At 39.3% G+C, this 19,929-nt stretch overlaps 1 protein-coding gene and 1 pseudogene across 22 annotated transcripts in view; one reads left to right on the plus strand and one right to left on the minus strand.

Moving 5' to 3' along the window:
- The window catches only part of BPTF (bromodomain PHD finger transcription factor), a 159,071-nt gene that overhangs the window by 97,348 nt on the left and 41,794 nt on the right, over positions 1–19,929 (minus strand). For 19 of the 22 annotated variants that reach the window (XM_063617473.1, XM_055243891.2, XM_055243887.2 and 16 more), the window contains 2 exons: positions 10,543–10,746; positions 9,833–10,021 (listed from right to left, as the gene is read on the minus strand). In XM_063617473.1, coding sequence (XP_063473543.1) covers positions 9,833–10,021; positions 10,543–10,746 — 393 coding nt within the window. Of the gene's footprint in view, positions 1–6,152; positions 6,156–9,832; positions 10,022–10,542; positions 10,747–19,929 lie in introns of all 22 variants that reach the window. The other 3 variants (XM_055243894.2, XM_055243892.2, XM_055243896.2) reach the window with 2 other exon arrangements.
- LOC129463231 (elongation factor 1-alpha 1-like) lies at positions 11,781–13,444 on the plus strand (annotated as a pseudogene).

A 19,929-nucleotide genomic window follows, 5' to 3' on the forward strand; every position in this document is an offset into this window, starting at 1 on the left:
TAACTATCTTTAATGTATAACATTGGGTTTCAGGAAAAAAAACCTGACAACCTGATAAAATATGGGAAAATATGTGAACAGTCACAAAAGAAAAGAAAATGGCCTTTAGGCAGATGGAAATATGCCCAATTCAAACTATGAGAAATGTAAAATAAAACTATATGAAGAAACTACTTTCAGTTATCAACTGGCAAAAATCCAAGTCTCACAATACACGAAGGGAAAATTACACATGCATTTACTTAACATAGCAATCCTGTGTCTAGAAATCTAGCCCAAAATACACTAAAAAAAATACTAAATTACTTATCTATAGAGCTAGCTATTCATCGGAGTATTTAAAATGGCAAAAGACCCAGAAACAAAGAAAATGCCTAAGAAGGCTGGGAGCAGTGGCTCACACCTGTAATCCCAGCAATTTGGGAGGTTGAGGCAGACAGATCACTTGAGGTTAGGAGTTCGAGACCAGCCTGGGCAACATGGTGAAACTCCATCACTACGAAAAATACAAAAATCAGCCACGCATAGTAGTGCACGCCTCTAGTCCTACGTACTTGAGGGGCTGAGGCAGGAAGATCGTTTGAACCTGACAGACACAGGTTGCAGTGAGCCGTGATTGAGCCATTGCACTCCAGCCTGGGTAACAAAGTGAGACCTTGTCTGAAAAAAAAAAGGGAGGGGCCAGGTGCAGTGGCTTATGCCTGTAATGCCAACACTTTGGAAACCTGAGGTGGGCGGATCACCTGAGGTCACCTGAGGTCAGGCGTTTGAGAGCAGCCTGGCCAATATGGTGAAACCCTGTCTCTACTAAAAACGCAAAAATTAGCCAGGTGTGGTGGTGCACGCCTGTAATCCCAGCTACTCAGGAGGCTGAGGTTGCAGTGAGCCGAGATCGCACCACTGCACTACAGCCTTAGTGACAGCACGAGACTCTGTTTCAAAAAAAAAAAAAAGAAAATGCCCATCAATAGGGCATTGGTTGAATAAAAGCTGGTATACACAATGAAATACCATGCACTGTAGCAAGAACTGAGGATAATCACTATGTTCACACATAAAATGATCTCCAAGATTAAATGTTAAAAGCAAGATGTAGAACAATACTTATAATATGCTTACTTCTGTGTGAGAAGAGGAGGAAATACAAATTTATAAACAGATTTTACTTTTATTTATAAAAAACAAAACGAGCCGGGTGCGGTGGTTCACGCCTGTAATTGCAGTACTTTGGGAGGCCAAGGCAGGTGGAACATGAGCTCAGGAGTTCGAGACCAGCCTGGCCAACATGGTGAAACCCCGTCTCTACTAAAAATACAAAAATTAGCTGGGTGCAGCGGCAGGCGCCTGTAATCCCAGCTACCTGGGAGGCTGAGGCAGAAGAACTGCTTGAAACCAGGGTGGGGCAGAGGTTGCTGTGAGCCAAGACCGTGCCACTGCACTCCAGCCTGGGCAACAGAGTGATACTCTGTCTCAAAAAAAACAAAAACAAACACACACACAAACAAAACAAGAAACATTCAAGAGTAACCAAAAACCAATAAAAATGGCTATTTACAAGAGAAAAGAAAGACATGGTTACCTAGAGAGAGAAGGAATGAAAGTCAAAATTCTCTGAATATCTCCAGTTACATAGTTTTGAATTTGTAATAATGTAAATATTCTACATTTTCAAAAAATTAAAATTATAGAAATGCAATCCCTAAAAATTAAACTGAAACAAATGAACTCTGTATCAAGTTGTGCATAACTACACAAAGGATTATTATTATTATTATTATTTTAGATGGAGTCTCGCTCTGTCGCCCAGGCTGAAGTGTAGTGGCGTGATCTCAGCTCACTGCAACCTGTGCCTCCTGGGTTCAAGCGATTGTCCTGCCTCAGCCTCCTGAGTAGCTGAGACTACAGGCGCCCATCATCACGGCCGGCTAATTTTGTTTGTATTTTTAGTAGAGACAGGGTTTCACTATACTGGCCAGGCTGGTCTCAAACTCCTGACCTGTGATCCGCCCACCTTGGCCTCCCAAAGTGCTGGGATTACAGGCATGAGCCACTAAGCCCGGCCCTTTTTTTCTTTCTTTCTTTCTTTCCTTTTTTTTTTTTTTTTTAAGACAACGTCTGGCTCTATCACCCAGGCTAGAGTGCAGTGGCGTGGCGTGATCTCAGTTCACTGAAACTTCTACCTCCTAGGCTCAAGCCATCTTCCCACCTCAGCCTCCTGAGTAGCTAGGACTATAGGCAAGCACCACCACGCCCGGCTAATTTTTATAGAAAAGGAATTTTGCCATGTTGGGCAGGCTGGTCTTGAACTTGTGAGCTCAAGCAATCTGCCCACCTTGGCCTCCCAAAGTGCTGGGATTACAGGCGTCAGCCATCACACCCAGCCCAGGGGATTATTTTAAGTGACTTTGGAATATGATACTTTGTCTGTACATCCTTACTAGAAATGTAGTATAATGAGAAATAAAGAGCAGCAAAAAGTCGTAAACGCCATTCAGTAGTCTTTAGTGTGAGCAGTAATACTGGTATTATGAAAATACTATTTAAAATAAATCACTTCCTCTCATTATTAATGCATATTAGGATAGGAATACCCTGTATTGGGATAAAGCAAATATATAGCTGAATTACTGTTGCTGGAACTGAGAATTTCAGTGTAAGGGAACAGAGATACAAATGCAAACAAAGAAACTAAGTATGCTATCCGCAATCTGAATCTGAAATGTCAGTGTAAACTGATGATCTTTTTCTTTTCAAAAATATGTCTTTCATAACACCACCCACCAAAAAAGCATAGGGACAGTGAGAGCCCAACAGCAAAAAGTATCCCTGAGTCTAGACTGTGGTCTCTAAATATCATTTCCCATTAAAAGGAACCAGGATTTCTTGGAGGAAAAAAAAAATGATTCCAAGTCGGGATAGGTACTGTGTAACATAAGCCTCAAACGTTTTATTCTGCTAAAAAGCAAGAAGTCCGGCCAGCACAGTAGCTCACGCCTGTAATTCTAGCACTTTGGGAGGCTGAAGTGAGCAGATCACCTGAGGCCAGGAGTTCAAGACCAGCCTGGCCAACATGGTGAAATCCCGTCTCTACTAAAAATACAAAAATTAGCCGGGTGTGGTGGTAGGCGCCTGTAATCCTAGCTACTCAGGAGGCGGAGGTTGCAGTGAGCTGAGATTGTGCCACTGCACTCCAGCCTGGGTGACAGAGCAAGACCCTGTCTCAAAAAAAAAATCCCCAAAACTCCATATTACAGTCTCCAAATAAATAACTGATTCAGGGCCAGGTGGGTGGCTCACGCCTGCACTCTCAGCACTTTGGGAGGCCGAGGCGGGCAGATCACAAGGTCAGAAGTTCAAGACCAGCCTGACCAACATGGTGAAACCCCATCTCTACTATAAATACAAAAATTAGCCAGATTAGGTGGTGCTCGTCTATAGTCCTGGCTACTCGGGAGGCTGAGGCAGGAGAATCGCTTGAACCTGGGAGGCGGAGGCTGCAGTAAGCCACAAGATCGCACCACTGCACTCCAGCCTGGGTGACACAGCAAGACTCAGTCTCTCAAAAAAAAAAAAAAAAAAAAAAAAAAAAAACCCTGATTCTGGAAAGATCATTAATGAGTGAGTGAGTGAGAGGTTAACAGAGAATCTTGCAATCTCACCACCTAAACTCATTGATCAATCTAGGCATCTCTGAAGGTAGAAAAACCATATACCAGGAGCCTTTTGATGTGATACAATATCAATTAACCAGCACACTGTTTATAAAGTATTCTTGCCAAAGACAGTTGAAACTGAATAGGTATTAAGAGATTAACTTTATAACTTTTAAAAGTGATATGTAGCAATCTTTCCCCAAATATTGCCCAACTTTTTCAGTTTAATCTTTAATTTGAGCCACACAAAATGTTTCTGATCACTGATCATACTCAATATAATGGGTATCATGAAATCTGCCCAATTTTCTTATGTTCTCACTCCTATCATTTTTTATACTACAATTTTGTTATTTTTTTCCTTCACATAACTTCTACCAAATTATATGAAAATGACAGTATTCTGACAAGATTTTATTTCAAAGTAAAGCCTGAAATATATCTATGTAATATATATACGTATATATATATGTAATATACATACACCCTCTTCAATTGTTCATGGAACATTTATCAACATTAATTAAATGTTGGGCCACAAAACAAGCATCAATAAAATTTAAAGGACATAAATCATGCACAGAATGTTCTCTGATAGAGGGTTAAACTAGAAATCAACTAGGAAAAAAAAAAAAGATAATTAGCCTATAGTCTCAGCTAGGAAGCTGAGGTGGGATAATCACTTGAGCTCAGGAGTTCCAGGCTACAAAGAGTTATGGCCACTTTACTGCAATCCAGCCTGGGTAACAGAGCGAGACCCTGTCTTACACACACACAAAAAACCAAAAACCAAAAAACAAAAACCTACAAATGTTTGAATATTAAGCAATATACTTCATCACACACCACATTAAAACAGAAATTAGACAATATTTTAAACTAAATGATAAAGGGAGCATGACATATTACAGTTTGTGGTTGCGTTCTGGTCATGCATTTAAAAGTAAAATAAGTTTGTGGGATGTAGCTATAGCAGGACATAGAGGAAAGCTGATAGCCTTGATAGTAGACATCATAAAAAAACAAAACTAAACTACAAACCATCAAAGCAACCATCTTCAGAAGCTAGGAAAGAAAATCCACAAAAGCACAAAGAAAATAAAAGGAAGGACAAAATACTAAGACCAGAAATTAATTTAGAGAAAAACATACAATAAAGAAGTCAACAAAGACAAAGTTATTTTTTTAAAAAAAAGACTGGGAGGGACAGCATTAGGAGATATACCTAATGCTAAATGATGAGTTAATGGGTGCAACACACCAACATGGCACATGGATACATATGTAACAAACCTGCACATTGTGCACATATACCCTAAAACCTAAAGTATAATAATAAAAAATAAATAAAATAAAAAAATAAAAAAATAAATAAAAAAAAGACTAATGGAATTGCTAACAGCCTCACAACACGATTAACGGGGGCAGGTAACGAATTTCTGGATTGGAAAAATAGAGTGAGTATAGACCCTATATATATAAAAAAGATACGATGTTATTATGCGAATAAATTGTAAAAATTTGCTGAAATGAGCACATTCCTTAAAAAAAGGCAATTAAAGAAAATGAACCTAAGAAAACAACAGAAAATATGAATAGCCCACTGCTGTAGTTTGGATAGTTTAGATGCTTGTCCTCCCAAAAATCTCATGTTGAAATTTGATCCCAATGTTGGAGGTGGGGCCTAATGGGAGGTGTTTGGATTCTGGGGACAGATCCCTCAAGAGCAGATTAATGCTCTTGGGTTGGGTGTTGGGGGTGAGTGAGTTCTCACTCTGTTAGTTCCCACTAGAGCTGATTGTTATAAAAAGAGCCTGTCATCTGCCACCCGAGCCTCCCCTATTTGCTGTCTCACCATGAGGTATCAATATACACTGGCTCCCCTTCCCCTTCCGCCATTAGTGGAAGCATCATAAGGCCCCTGCCAGATGCAGATGTCAGTACCATGCTTCTTGTACAGTCTGCAGAACCACATGGCCAAATAAATCTCTTTTTTCAAATAAATTACCAGCCTTAGATATTCCTTTACAGCAACACAAATGGACTAAGACATCCATTATCTACTAAAGAAGTGAATGAAATCTATAATAACCTTCTCACAATGAAAACTCCAGAACCAAATCACTCCAGCAAACATTTAAGAAATAACACCAGCCCTAGTCAGCGCGGTGGCTCACGCCTCTAATCCCAGCACTTTGGGAGGCCAAGGCAGGTGGATCACGAGGTCAGGAGTTCAAGACCAGCCTGGCCAACATGGTGAAACCCCGTCTCTACTAAAAATACAAAAATTAGCCAGCTGTGGTGGTGGGCACCTGTAATCCCAGCTATTTGGGAGGCTGAGGCAGGAGAATCGCTTGAAACTGGAAGGCAGAGGTTGTGGTGAGCCAAGATTGCACCACTGCACTCCAGCCTGGGCAAAAGAGTGAAACTCCATCGCAAAAAGAAAAAAAAAAAAAAAAGAAATAATTAACAACAGCCCCACAAAAACTCTTCTAGTACCAACTCATGATACAAGGCCAAAATATTCTTGATACTAAAGACTGACATCATCAGAGAAGAAAAATGCAAGCCAATTTTACTCATGAAAGTAAATGCAAAAATCCTAAACAAAATATTAATAAACTGGATGCTATAATATATAACAAGGAAAATACATCACAACAAGTTATATTTACCCCAGGAACATGAGATTAGGTTAACATTCAAAATTCAATGTAGATACTTCTGCTTCTAGCCAAGGTAAAGTGGAAGAACCAGATTTACCCTCTCCCACGAAACAACTACAAAGCAAAAAACAGAACATTTATAGAAAATGAACAAAGGAGCAGACAGGTACCTCCCAAAAGAGGATATCTAAACGACTGACACACACACACACACGAACACACAAAGACGCTCAACATACTTAGTCACCAGGGAGCTAGCAAGAGCAAAGAACAATAAAATATCCCTACATGCCCACCAGCATGTCCCCTCAGTCCTCCAAAAAGACAAAGAGTGATGCTGATGATACCCAGTGTTAGCAAGGATGCAGAGGAGCGAGAACTCTCATACACTGTTGAACTGAATACTTCCACAACCCCTGTGGAAAACTGTTTAGCAGTATCTACCAAAGATTAGCATAAACCAGCTCTATGACCTAGAAAATCCATAACTAGGCTTATACCTCCAGAAATGCATATTATATGTGCACAAGAAACATGTAAAATATTCATAATAGTATTATTCATAATGGTCCCAAACCAAAAACCATTAAAATAACCACCAAAATGTAACAAGAATCATGACATATCTATATAATGGAATATCATACTGCAATAAAAAGAATAAGCTGCTACTACTAGCAACATCTGCATGGCTCTCATTGATGTTTTGTTGAGGTGGGAAAAAAGCTATCAGGCATCAAGGAGTATATACTGTATGGTTCCAGTAATTTTTTTAAAAAAGGCAAACCAAGGCCGGGCGCGGCGGCTCAAGCCTGTAATCCCAGCACTTTGGGAGGCCGAGGCGGGCGGATCACGAGATCAGGAGATCGAGACCATCCTGGCTAACACGGTGAAACCCCGTCTCTACTAAAAATACAAAAAAATTAGCCGGGCGTGGTGGCGGGCGCCTGTAGTCCCAGCTACTCCGGAGGCTGAGGCAGGAGAACGGCATGAACCCGGAAGGCGGAGCTTGCAGTGAGCCGAGATCGCGCCACTGCACTCCAGCCTGGGGGACAGAGAAAGACTCCGTCTCAAAAAAAAAAAAAAAAAAAAAAAAAAAAAGGCAAACCAATCAGTGGTGATAGAAGTCAGAATAGTTAGTACCTTTGTTGGGCTAGGTGTAGTGGTAGCTGAAAGGGGGCATGATATGGTAACACAGATGTGTTAACTTCGTAAACATCCATCAAGTTATTCACTTAATATTTATAAACTTTACTGCAGGTTATATTTCAATTTTTTTTTTTTTTTTTTTTTTGAGACAGAGTCTCGCTCTGTCGCCCGGGCTGTTGCTGGGTGCAGTAGCTCATGCCTGTAATCCCAACACTTTTGAGACGCTGAGGCGGGAGGATGGCTTGAGCTCAGGAGTTCGAGACTGGCCTGGGCAACACAGTGAGACCTTGTCTCTACTTATTTACTTACTAAATAAATAAATAAATAAGCTGGGCATGGTGGTGCACACCTGTAGTCTCAGCTACTTGGAAGGCTGAGGTGGGAAGATCACTTGAGCCTGGGAGGTCAAGCCTGCAGTGAGCCATGATCATGCCACTGCACTTCAGCCTGGGTGAAAGAGTGAGACTCTCTTTCAAAAAAAAAACTTTACCAAAAATATCTTTCCATCCAAAATGCTTTCCAATCTGACAGTTATCTTTTGTCGATAAGTTTTAATCATTAAATTAGGTGTCTAAATACATTCTGAAAGTTTAGAAAAGAAAACCAAGTAAGATGTCTTCTATCACGGCTATTGTTCTTAATCTGCCTTTAATAATTCTCCCACCCCAGTTCTTCTAACAAGGCATCTCATCCACTGACCATAGGTAGTAAACAGTGGTAACAGAGTTTGGTCCAGGGACATCACAAAGTGTCCAGGCACATTGTAGACACTCAATAAATAGCTGTTGAATAAATAACTGCATAGAGAGCCACAGAAACAGAAGGAAGCAGGTAATTCTCTCTGAAGGTCAGAACTCCATTAAGTCTGTCTACTGCCCACTAGAATGTAAGTCACCAAGGGCCCAGACCTTATCTATTTTGGTCACTGATATATCCCTGTTAGTATATTCTGAAGTCAGGGACCTATTAAAATGCTTATCTACTTTACAAAAGTACCAAAATCCTCTTTAAAATCTGGTATGATATATTTAATAAAGTCTTTTAAACCGTTTTTCATGTTTGATAATTATTTTGTTTTTTACTCTACTCAAGAAGAGAACTATGAGTTACTAAATGGGAAGGTTTTGAATTTGTAGGGACAGCATCTTCAGCTGTCCAACACTTTCACCCTGCTAATGACCCAAAATCCCCTCTGATGCCAGCCACTGACAATTGCTATATTTGCTCCCATTTCTAGTTTCCTTGAAACTTCTTGCTTATGTTTTCATATAAATATATTTTCTTTTTCTTTTTTTACTTCTTTAAGATGAAGTCTTGCTCTGTCGCCCAGGCTGGAGTGCAGTGGTACGATCTCAGCTCACTGCAACCTCTACCTCGTGGGTTCAAGCGATCCTCCTGCCTCAGCCACCCAAGTAGCTGGGATTACAGGCGCGTGACACCATGTCCAGCTAATTTTTGCATTTTCAGTAGACACGGGGTTTCAACATGTTGGTCAGGCTGGTCTTGAACTCCTGACCTCAGGTGATCTGCCTGCCTTGGCCTCCCAAAGTGCTGGGATTACAGGCATGAACCACCGCACCTGGCCCTGTTCTTGATCTTAATGACCAATCTCTCATCAGTATAAAATATGGTGGACTTACTGCTGATTGCTGTGGTTCTTCTGGAGCTTACACTTACATCCCTATCTGTAGCGCCCTGTTAAACTGGTGTTTTCAGCAACACAACTCACTGTTGACCAGTACTCAAATGGAAGTCGTCCCCATAAGAACTGTAGGTTGTCAAAATCCTTCATGTTATGCAACAGGACATTCTTGGTGTGCTGTAACTTACTTGGAGTATAACTTTAATTTTAAAAACTGAATATGTGAATTACTGGTCAACTTACATTTTTATGTCAAAATACATCTGACAACAATGTTCTGTGATAATGATTTTCTACCATAATACTACGGTTTGAAATGCTATAAATATTACACGAGCACATGCAAACATAAAATTAATTTGTTAGTATCTACAGAACTAGAAAGGTCAGATCATTCAACATTAAGCCATTAGTACATTAGTAATTAAAACCAAAATATCTGCCACTATGGTCTGGTGATAAAATATAAAAATAAATCTATTAAAGAAAAACAGCTAAATGAAGTTTAAGAAGCATGAAAATTATGATGAGTTTCAAGCACTAACTGCGAGGACATTTATCAAACTCCAAATGTTAGGTGACAATTTAGCAAACGGGGATGGCACTGTAAGCAAGCAGCATGAATGAACACATAGTTTAAAGCTTTAGGTGACACTCGGCTTTTACTACAAAAGGGAAAGATTCCCCCCATTACAGAGGCATTGATACGCTGCCCTCTGTACCTGGCACATCCTGGGGGAGCTCAGATGCCACCTTCTTCTCTGCCATGTTGCTGCTATCGGGGGTTTCTGAGAGACACCCCACGGGGCTCCTCCCTTCAGAGGGACTAGTCTCTTCTGAAGATGCATTTGTTGTGTTGTCGCCAAGATTTGCTGACACAGAGTTACCTTTATCCCCAACTTCTGTTGGCTCTACAGCAAAATGCACAACAAAACTTTAAAGATATTCTTTAAAATTGCTTCAGGGCAAATGGCCACATTCAGTCAACTACTAAATGATCAATCACCAAAAAACCTGTTTCCATTGGATGGCCATTTTAAAGCAAGTAGATTCTGGGATATTGCTGCAATAGGTAACAGAATATTTAATAATATATTAAGAATGCTTAAGTAATTAATATAAAAATGAACATTTTATCACATACAAAAGTGTATATTCTGGTATAATATAAAAAATAGTACTTTTTCATAGGGAAATGGCAACTTAATGGGAAGTATAGAGACATCAATATAACATTATAGCAAATTCACTAATACATAAAACTCATTAAAATTGTTACACATGTTACAAGAGGAGACGGTATCCTGATCTCTTTAGAAATATTAAATTAGGTAGTTGCTTGCAATATTTCACTTTCATTTTGCAAGTAAAACTGGAGATTTCATAAATAACACTAATGAAATATTTCTTTTTAATCAAGTAATTTTTTTACCCTCAGATTTTCCTTGCTCAGGGTCATCATCTAGTGTTTTGTCGTCACTGTCTTTTTCAAGGGACTGGTCTTCAAATTCTTCTCTGTTTTTCTCAGCATCTTTAGAGTCATTCTCAGTCTCATTCTTGTCTTTTTCTGTTTCTTCTGGGCTTTTAACATTATCAATGTCTCCCTTTTTGGCTCTTATGGATTCCAAAATTTCTTCTATAATGTGTAAAACAAACAAAATTATTCCTATATATAACCAAATAGAACAGTACCACAAATGTCACTTATGAATTTCAGTACAAGCTATTAAAGAGGAAAAATTAAGTATTTTAAAGCATTAGACCTATGAAATAAAAATCAAGATTACAAACAAAATTGTGTTTACAGAATTCAATCAATCTGGTGTACCTTCACCTCTAGATAATACATGCTAATTATGGGCTCTACTTTTTTTAAAAAAAAGTAAAATTAGTCTTTTTAAAATATAGCTTTGATATAGATATCTGTCATGGATATCTGTGACAGATGACAAAAACTGCAAGGTGACATAGACCCACAGTCTGGGCAGCACACTGTAGTGATCAAAACCTAGAAACCCAAAACCCACTGCAAATCTGACTTGGATTAGCTGTGTGACTCTGGGCAAACTACCTAACCTCTCCAGGCCATCATTTCCTCAATTGTAAAAAGAGAAAACAGAGGCCCTTTTGGAAACAACTCTTTCTGAAGTCCCTTAACTGTTCTGAAAGTCACTAAGTCTCTAAGTACACTCACCCTCTTTCAACTTAGACAGAGTGATACTATGGCATGTTATAGACCACAGGATACAGAAGGACCACAGTGTACAGAACACACGGTATATCAGTATGCACTCATGGATATTAATTATATTCTTTGGGTTATCATGCAATACTATCACTTTTAATTTTGTTGCACAAATTGTTTCAGCTTTGGCCACTAGGGACTTTTTCCGAGTCCAGCGTCCTTTTGACGCATATTCCTCCATCCATCCAGCATTTTCTTACTTTCCAGTATTACAAGATGCTCCGGGCTCACCTTGTATTTTCCCTGCCCCAGCCCTACAATCCACCATCTCTCCAAGGAGCCTTTGTTCTTTTTTGAAGAACAAATTGGAGAATGATGTTAGAAGTCACAATCTAGGTGGTTGATGTGTTTGTTACTATTGGGGTGTTGCTATTCTGGAGTCTCTCAGCCAACAGAGCTAAAAAATATAGTCATCTTTTTCGCAACGGGTTTGCCGCCAGAACACAGGTGTCGTGAAAACTATCCCTAAAAGCCAAAATGGGAAAGGAAAAGACTCATATCAACATTGTCGTCATTGGACATGTAGATAAGGGCAAGTCCACCACTACTGGCCATCTGATCTATAAATGTGGTGGCATCGACAAAAGAACCATTGACAAATTTGAGAAGGAGGCTGCTGAGATGGGAAAGGGCTCCTTCAAGTATGCCTGGGTCTTGGATAAACTGAAAGCTGAGCGTGAACGTGGTATCACCGTTGATACCTCCTTGTGGAAATTTGGGAACAGCAAGTACTATGTGACTATCATTGATGCCCCAGGACACAGAGACTTCATTAAAAACATGATTACAGGGACATCTCAGGCTGACTGTGCTGTCCTGATTGTTGCTGCTGGTGTTGGTGAATTTGAAGCTGGTATCTCCAAGAATGGGCAGACCCAAGAGCATGCCCTTCTGGCTTACACACTAGGTGTGAAACAACTAATTGTTGGTGTTAACAAAATGGATTCCACTGAGCCACCCTACAGCCAGAAGAGATATGAGGCAATTGTTAAGGAAGTCAGCACTTACATTAAGAAAATTGGCTACAACCCCGACACAGTAGCATTTGTGCCAATTTCTGGTTGGAATGGTGACAACATGCTGGAGCCAAGTGCTAACATGCCTTGGTTCAAGGGCTGGAAAGTCACCCGTAAGGATGGCAATGCCAGTGGCACCACACTGCTTGAGGCTCTGGACTGCATCCTACCACCAACTCATCCAACTGACAAGCCCTTGCGCCTGCCTCTCCAGGATGTCTACAAAATTGGTGGTATTGGTACCGTTCCTGTTGGCCGAGTGGAGACTGGTGTTCTCAAACCTGGTATGGTGGTCACCTTTGCTTCAGTCAACGTTACAACAGAAGTAAAATCTGTCGAAATGCACCATGAAGCTTTGAGTGAAGCTCTTCCTGGGGACAATGTGGGCTTCAATGTCAAGAATGTGTCTGTCAAGGATGTTCGTCATGGCAACGTTGCTGGTGACAGCAAAAATGGCCCACCAATGGAAGCAGCTGGCTTCACTGCTCAGGTGATTATCCTGAACCATCCAGGCCAAGTAAGTGCTGGCTATGCCCCTGTATTGGATTGCCACACGGCTCACATTGCATGCAAGTTTGCTGAGCTGAAGGAAAAGACTGATTGCTGTTCTGGTAAAAAGCTGGAAGATGGCCCTAAATTCTTGAAGTCTGGTGATGCTGCCATTGTTGATATGGTTCCTGGCAAGCCCACGGGTGTTGAGAGCTTCTCAGACTATCCACCTTTGGGTCGCTTTGCTGTTCGTGATATGAGACAGACGCAGTGGGTGTCATCAAAGCAGTGGACAAGAAGGCTGCTGGAGCTGGCAAGGTCACCAAGCCTGCCCAGAAAGCTCAGAAGGCTAAATGAATATTATCCCTAATACCTGCCACCCCACTCTTAATCAGTGGTGGAAGAACAGTCTCAGAACTGTTTGTTTCAATTGGCCATTTAGGTTTAGTAGTAAAAGACTGGTTAATGGTAACAATGCATCATAAAACCTTCAGAAGGAAAGGAGAATGTTTTATGGACCACTTTGGTTTTCTTTTTTGCATGTGGCAGTTTTAAGTTATTAGTTTTTAAAATCAGTACTTTTTAATGGAAACGACCAAAAATTTGTCACACAATTTTGAGACCCATTAAAAAAGTTTAATGAGAAAAAAAAATGTAGTCATAAATATACACATCTATATTATTTCTGTATTTATTTGTGTGGGTACATATGTATATAAGGGAATGCCTATGTGTCTGTATAGGGTTCATTTACCATTGCCCACTTGCTTATCTGTAACTTCTCTGAGAGTGAGAAATCTGGCTCACATTATCAATAATATATCTAGTTATTTGTTCATTCCTAGTACACACAGTAAAATAGTTTCAGAATTGCTAAACTGTTTCCTCAAAAATAAATTTATCAACTAGAGTACACTATTTGTGAATAAGAAGAAACACGGTTTTTCTTCTTCTTTTTTTTTTTTTTTTTTGAGACGGAGTTTTGCTCTTGTCACCCAGGCAGGAGTGCAATTGCACAATCCTGGCTCTCTGCAACCTCCACCTCCCAGGTTCAAGCGATTCTCCTGCCCCAGCCTCCCGAATAGCTGGGATTACAGGCGTCTGCCACCACACTTGGCTAATTTTTGTATTTTTAGTAGAGATGGGGTTTCACCACGTTGGCCCGGCTGGTCTTGAACTCCTGACCTCAGGTGATCCACCCACCTCAGCCTCACAAAGTGTTGGGATTACAAGCGTGAGCCACTGCACTGGGCCAGAAGAAACACTTAACACCATGTATATCCACAGTACTCCTCTTGGATTTTTGGGTTTGTGTTTCCTTTTTTATAAATTTATTTTTTACTTTTTTAGAGACAGAGTCTCACTCTTGCCCAGGAGTACACTGGTGTGATCATAGCTCATTGTAACCTTGAACTCCTAGACTCAAGTGATCCTCCCACCTCAGCCTCCCGAGTAGATGGAACTATAGGTCCACCATACCTGGCTTATTTTTTAATCTTTTTTAAAACAGAGATGCAGTCTCACCATGTTGCCCAGGCTGGTCTTGAACTCCCCCGTGCCTCGGCCTACCAAAGCACTGGGATTACAGGAGTGACCAGTGCCCAGCCCTTAATTACTATATTTTAAAGAACATTTTATTTGGAAAAACAAAATGTAGTTACCGATTATCTGTTTTTCTTAGAGGCACACATTTCCTTTTTCTTTCTTTCTTTTTTTTTTGAGACAGAATCTCACTCTGTTGCCCAGGCTGGAGTGCAGTGGCGTGATCTCGACTCACTGCAACCTCTGCCTCCTGGGTTCAAGCGATTCTCCCACCTCAGCCTCCCAAGTAGCTGGGACTATAGGCACGTACCACCACACCTGGCTAATTTTTGTATTTTTAGTAAAGATGGGGTTTCACCATGTTGGCCATGCTGGTCTCAAACTCCTGACCTCAAGCGATCCACCCATTTCAAAGTGCTAGGATTACAGGTGTGAGCCACCACGCCCGGCCATCTTTCAAACATAACTACATCCTACAGCTTTTCTTACCAAATCGTTGTACATCCTCCCTACTTTCCCAGTGCATTTAATGAAAATAAAACCAAAAAAATTGTTTTAATTGCCTACTAAGTTTAGACCATTTAAATTGGTTGAAAAGCAAAGGTTGCATGACCATAGTTCTCTGACTTTCTATAAAGATTCTAATTTCAAATAGTCTATATTGTTAAATACACATATACATACACACATTCATACTAGTTTTAGGTTCAAAAAACTATGGCAATCATAGCCATAAGAAAAATAGACCAAAAATAGGGCTGGGTGCAGTGGCTCATACCTGTAATCCCAGCACTTCGGGAGGCCGAGGCAGGTGAATCCCTTGAGGCTAGAAGTTTGAGACCAGCCTGACCAACATGGTGAAACCCCGTCTCTACCTAAAATACAAAAATTAGCCAGGCGTGGTGGCACACGCCTGTAATCCCAGCTACTTGGGAGGCTGAGACATGATAATTGCTTGAATCTAGGAGACAGAGGTTGCAGTGAGCCGAGATCATGCCACTGCACTCCAGCCTGGGTGACAGAGCAAGAGTGTCTCAAAAAAGCAAAAACAAAACAAATAACAACAACAAAAAAAAGAAAAAGAGACCCAAAATGTTCAGCAGAGAGAAAAACATTAAAGGATGAAAGAAAATTGCACTGTATCTGATCTATACTAAATATGCATATTCTATCAACAAGTATATTCTATACTTTGCATGAACATTTCAAAACTAAACAAAGAATTAGCCTACCAGGTTTTAGAAGCCATCTCTACTTAGAAAAAATTCTTCTAAAAATAAACTTCCCTCAAATAAGCAAAATAAAGCATTTCATAATTACCATACAGGCATAGCATAAAGCAAATATAGTAAGCTGTATATTTAGTTACAAATATATAGTAAAGTACAGATCTAGACAATGAATATATGAGTTTTTACTGTATAATTCTTTCTTTTTTTTTTTTTTTTTTTTTTTTTTTGGAGACAAAGTCTCACTCTGTTGCTCAGGCTGGAGGGCAGTGGCACGATCTTGGCTCACTGCAACCTCCGCCTCTGGGTTCAAGCAATTCTCCTGCCTCAGCTTCCCGAGTAGCTAGGATTGCAGGCGTGCGCCACCAAGCCCAGCTAATTTTTGTATTTTTAGTAAAGACGAGGTTTTGCCATTTTGATCAGGCTGGTAACTGTATAACTCTTTCAACTTTGGTGTATATTTGAAATTTTTTGTAAAATACTGAGGAAAAATGGAGAAGAAAAATTTAACTATCAAAAATAGAATTAAACTCTAAAGTAGACACGTGTGTGTACATAAAAACCAGAGAGTTATACATTAGAAATGAAGTATTTTCTTTGAGAGGTTAACATCAAGTCAAAGTCATCAGGACAGGCTACAATTCTGAAATTCCTGTTATGCTGTAAATTATTCTTGGCTATTATCAGAACCCCAGTAGTTTCCATTGTTTTCATCTCATAAAACCCCAAGTTAAAGAACATGATTAGATATTATTTTGGGTATTTACCTGGACTGGGTGGTCCTAAACTGACTATCACAGCCAAGATTTTAGTCACCAGAGAGAACAAATAAAGGTAACAGTGGTGGACTGGTGTTTTAATGGGGAATTCTTCTATTTGAATGTTCAATTCATTACCAATACACTCCTTAGAAAGTTGCTGAGAGGATTAAAGAATTGTAAAACACCTAGTTGAGCACCTGGCCCACAGTAGGCACCCAAAAATGTCAGTGTCCCCTTCTCTTCCCCAACGATTTTCAATTCTTGTGAATCCCTCCTCCTACAGTACCAGGTTGATGTTGCACCTTCGCCAAAAAAAAAAAAAAAAAAAAGGAAAGAAAGAAAAAAATATTTACGTCATTTTTGGGGTCCAGATCTCACCACTAAATCCAAGGTACAACTCACCTTATTTCCATGTACTCCATGTAGTACTAAGAGGATAACTTCAGGTTGCAAGGCAATCTCACAGCACACAAATTTTAGTAATCTAACTTTCTAAGAATATATTGTGGCCTAAAGCTCAATGTTCTCTTTGTTGTTCTCCATTACTACAAAAGGTTTAACTAATTTTTTTTTTTTTTTTTTGAGATGGAGTCTTGCTCTGTCGCCCAGGCTGGAGTGCAGTGGCTCACTCAGCTCACTGCAAGCTCTGCCTCCCGGGTTCACGCCATTCTCCTGCCTCAGGCTCCCGAGTAGCTGGGACTACAGGTGCCTGCCACCACGCCCGGTTAATTTTTTTTTTTTTTTGTATTTTTAGTAGAGACGGGGTTTCACCATGTTAGCCAGGATGGTCTTGATCTCGTGACCTCGTGATCCGCCTGCCTCGGCCTCCCAAAGTGCTGGGATTACAGGCGTGAGCCACTGCGCCCTGCTGGTTTAACTAATTTTTAAAAGTACATTACATGCTGAATCATACTGAACTATAACATGCTCACTGTAGGAAATGCAAAAAATATGAAAAGGAAACCAACTACAATTCTACTATGCTAATTGGTTATTTTTTAATGATAAAACCTGATCCAGTTGGTTATTCAGAGGAAGAAGAATTTAAGTATCTCACACAGTTTTTGCATGGTGCTTTACTTAATTCTCCAATATGTAGTGTTCTATCACATGATAATTCATAATGAAATTTATCAATTCCCCTATATTAACATTTTTAGGTTTTTACATTCCCCCAAATCACACCACTTAACACTTGATTGTCCATTCCTGTTTTGACTTTGTTTTTTATTTATGATTATACTGTGTATATAATTTAATACACAGAAAATATTTTTTTAGTTTTTTCTATTTTTATTTTTTATTCTGGAAAATATTTTAATTCAACGTACTTTATAAAATCCTATCTCACATTGCCTTTTAGAGGACTGAAGATGGTTCTCTGTTGTTGTACTGAAACACAGGATAGCAAAAAGGGATTTGTCTATTTTAATGCCATGATTCATTAAAGGAAATTAAGGGGGTAAGTAAGCTGGCTGAAATTAATAAAATTTCCTATGATTTGATCTATATGGAGGGGAGAGTAAGACAGAGATTGTGTTACTGCAATTACTTATCCCCCAAAGACTTCTGAACACTAAAACTTTTCTAATAAAAAAATTACACATTTTTCTAAACAGATCTAATAGAGAAATACTTCCAACTACCAAATATGAATAAATATAATTCATGGTAACTAAGAATGCTTTTTTCTGAAGACAAAGTATATTTGTGCCCAACAGTACTTATATGTGAGAGCCTATCATTCTCCAAAAATATGCATGAATTCACAGGAATATTGATGTAGAATATGTGAGAACAAGCTTAGATACAGCTATCTGGGTATCTTTATTAAATATAAACATTCTATTTTTAAGCAAATGGAGAATGGGGAAAATTAATAGGATTATATGTATAGCAGATAATGTATGCAGAAGAGCAGAACTCAGAACCAGGCACTTAAAAGTGTACTTGCAGAATCTTACCTAATAATTTTATCTAAGTTAAAACTTAAAAGGCACTACAGTCGGCCCTCTGTGGCCAAAGGTTCTGCATCCTTGGAGTCAACCAACCTCAAATTGAAAACACAGTATTGTCAGGATGCAGAACCCTTAGATATGGAATGCCAACTTTTCATAGCGGGTTCCACAGGGCTGACTGCAGGACTTGGGCATCCACGAATTTTGCTATCTGCAGAGGGTTCTGGAAGCAATCCCTGAGAATACTGAGGGATGGCTATATTAGAAAACACAGGTGGTATTTATTAAACATGCACAGAATACATCTGGCAGGACAAAAAAACATATAGCAATAATGATTGCCTCCGGAGAAAGGAAGGTCAGATTGGAGATTATGAAGGAGAGAGATTCATTTTTCACAGCATACCCTTTATACTATTTAAACTTTTGAGATATATATGTATTTATAACTTAAAAAAATAAAGAGTTGAGTAACAAAATAAAGTAACACTGAATTATAACCTAATAAATATCCAATTATAACCCAGTAAGTATAAAATATCCATGAATGTATACTCATAGAAATAAATGCCTGAAAAAATAAACAAATCTCCTGTGCAGAAAAATTCCAAATAATTTATGTAGATACTACCCCTTCAAGAAGGTAGAACATAACTCCTCACCCGCTAAGTGTGGCTGTTTATAGTGACTTACTTCCAGAAAGTACAGTATTGGGGGTTTGAGAGGATGGGGGAGGATGTGGAGAAACCTGACAAACACTGCCTCCTCCAGGGACCAAGGTTAACATCATCAGTGATAAGTCACGAGGACAGCATGCACTCTTGATAAGAAGATGAGAATTGCACTTCACTTCTGTGGTCTTCCTCCCCAAAATGCATAAACCTAGGCTAACCATGAGAAAAACCCATAATGAGGGCTTTCTACAAAATACCTAACCACTACTCCTCCCAACTGTCAAGGCCATCAAAAACAAGGAAAGTCTGAGAAACCGACAATCTAGAGGAAAACATGATGACTAAATATCATGTGGTACAGGATCATGAGGCAGAAAGAGGACATCAGGTAAAAACTAGGGAAATTTGAATGAAGTATGGACTTGAGTTAGTAACAGTGTATCAATACTGGTCCATTAGTTGTAACAAATATCTCACACTAATCTAAGACGTTAATAACAGGGGCAACCAAGTGCAGGATATATGAAAACCCTCTACTATCTTTGCAACTTTTGTATAAATCTAAAAATACTCTAAAATTTAAAGTTTTTTTTTTTAAAAGGCAAAAAGTTCAAAAAGAATATTATTTCTTAAAATTAAAAACTGGAATGCCAAAAAAGTTTCATAGATACTTGAATTAAAGAAACAAACTAACATTTTGGGGAATATCAGTAATGACCCAAGGCAGAAATAAAACACTAAAATGTATAGCATCCCTAATTTATGGTGGAATGAACAAGGTTCTCTTGGGAAAATGAAATATGGAGAACTAAAGTAAAATATACACAGTCATGCACTGCACAATGTTTCAGTCCACCAGGAACCACATATTTGATGGTGATCCCATGAGATTACACGTATTACCT

Source organism: Symphalangus syndactylus, chromosome 14 (genome assembly GCF_028878055.3).
Source record: "Symphalangus syndactylus isolate Jambi chromosome 14, NHGRI_mSymSyn1-v2.1_pri, whole genome shotgun sequence".
Classification (NCBI taxonomy): Eukaryota; Metazoa; Chordata; class Mammalia; order Primates; family Hylobatidae; genus Symphalangus; species Symphalangus syndactylus.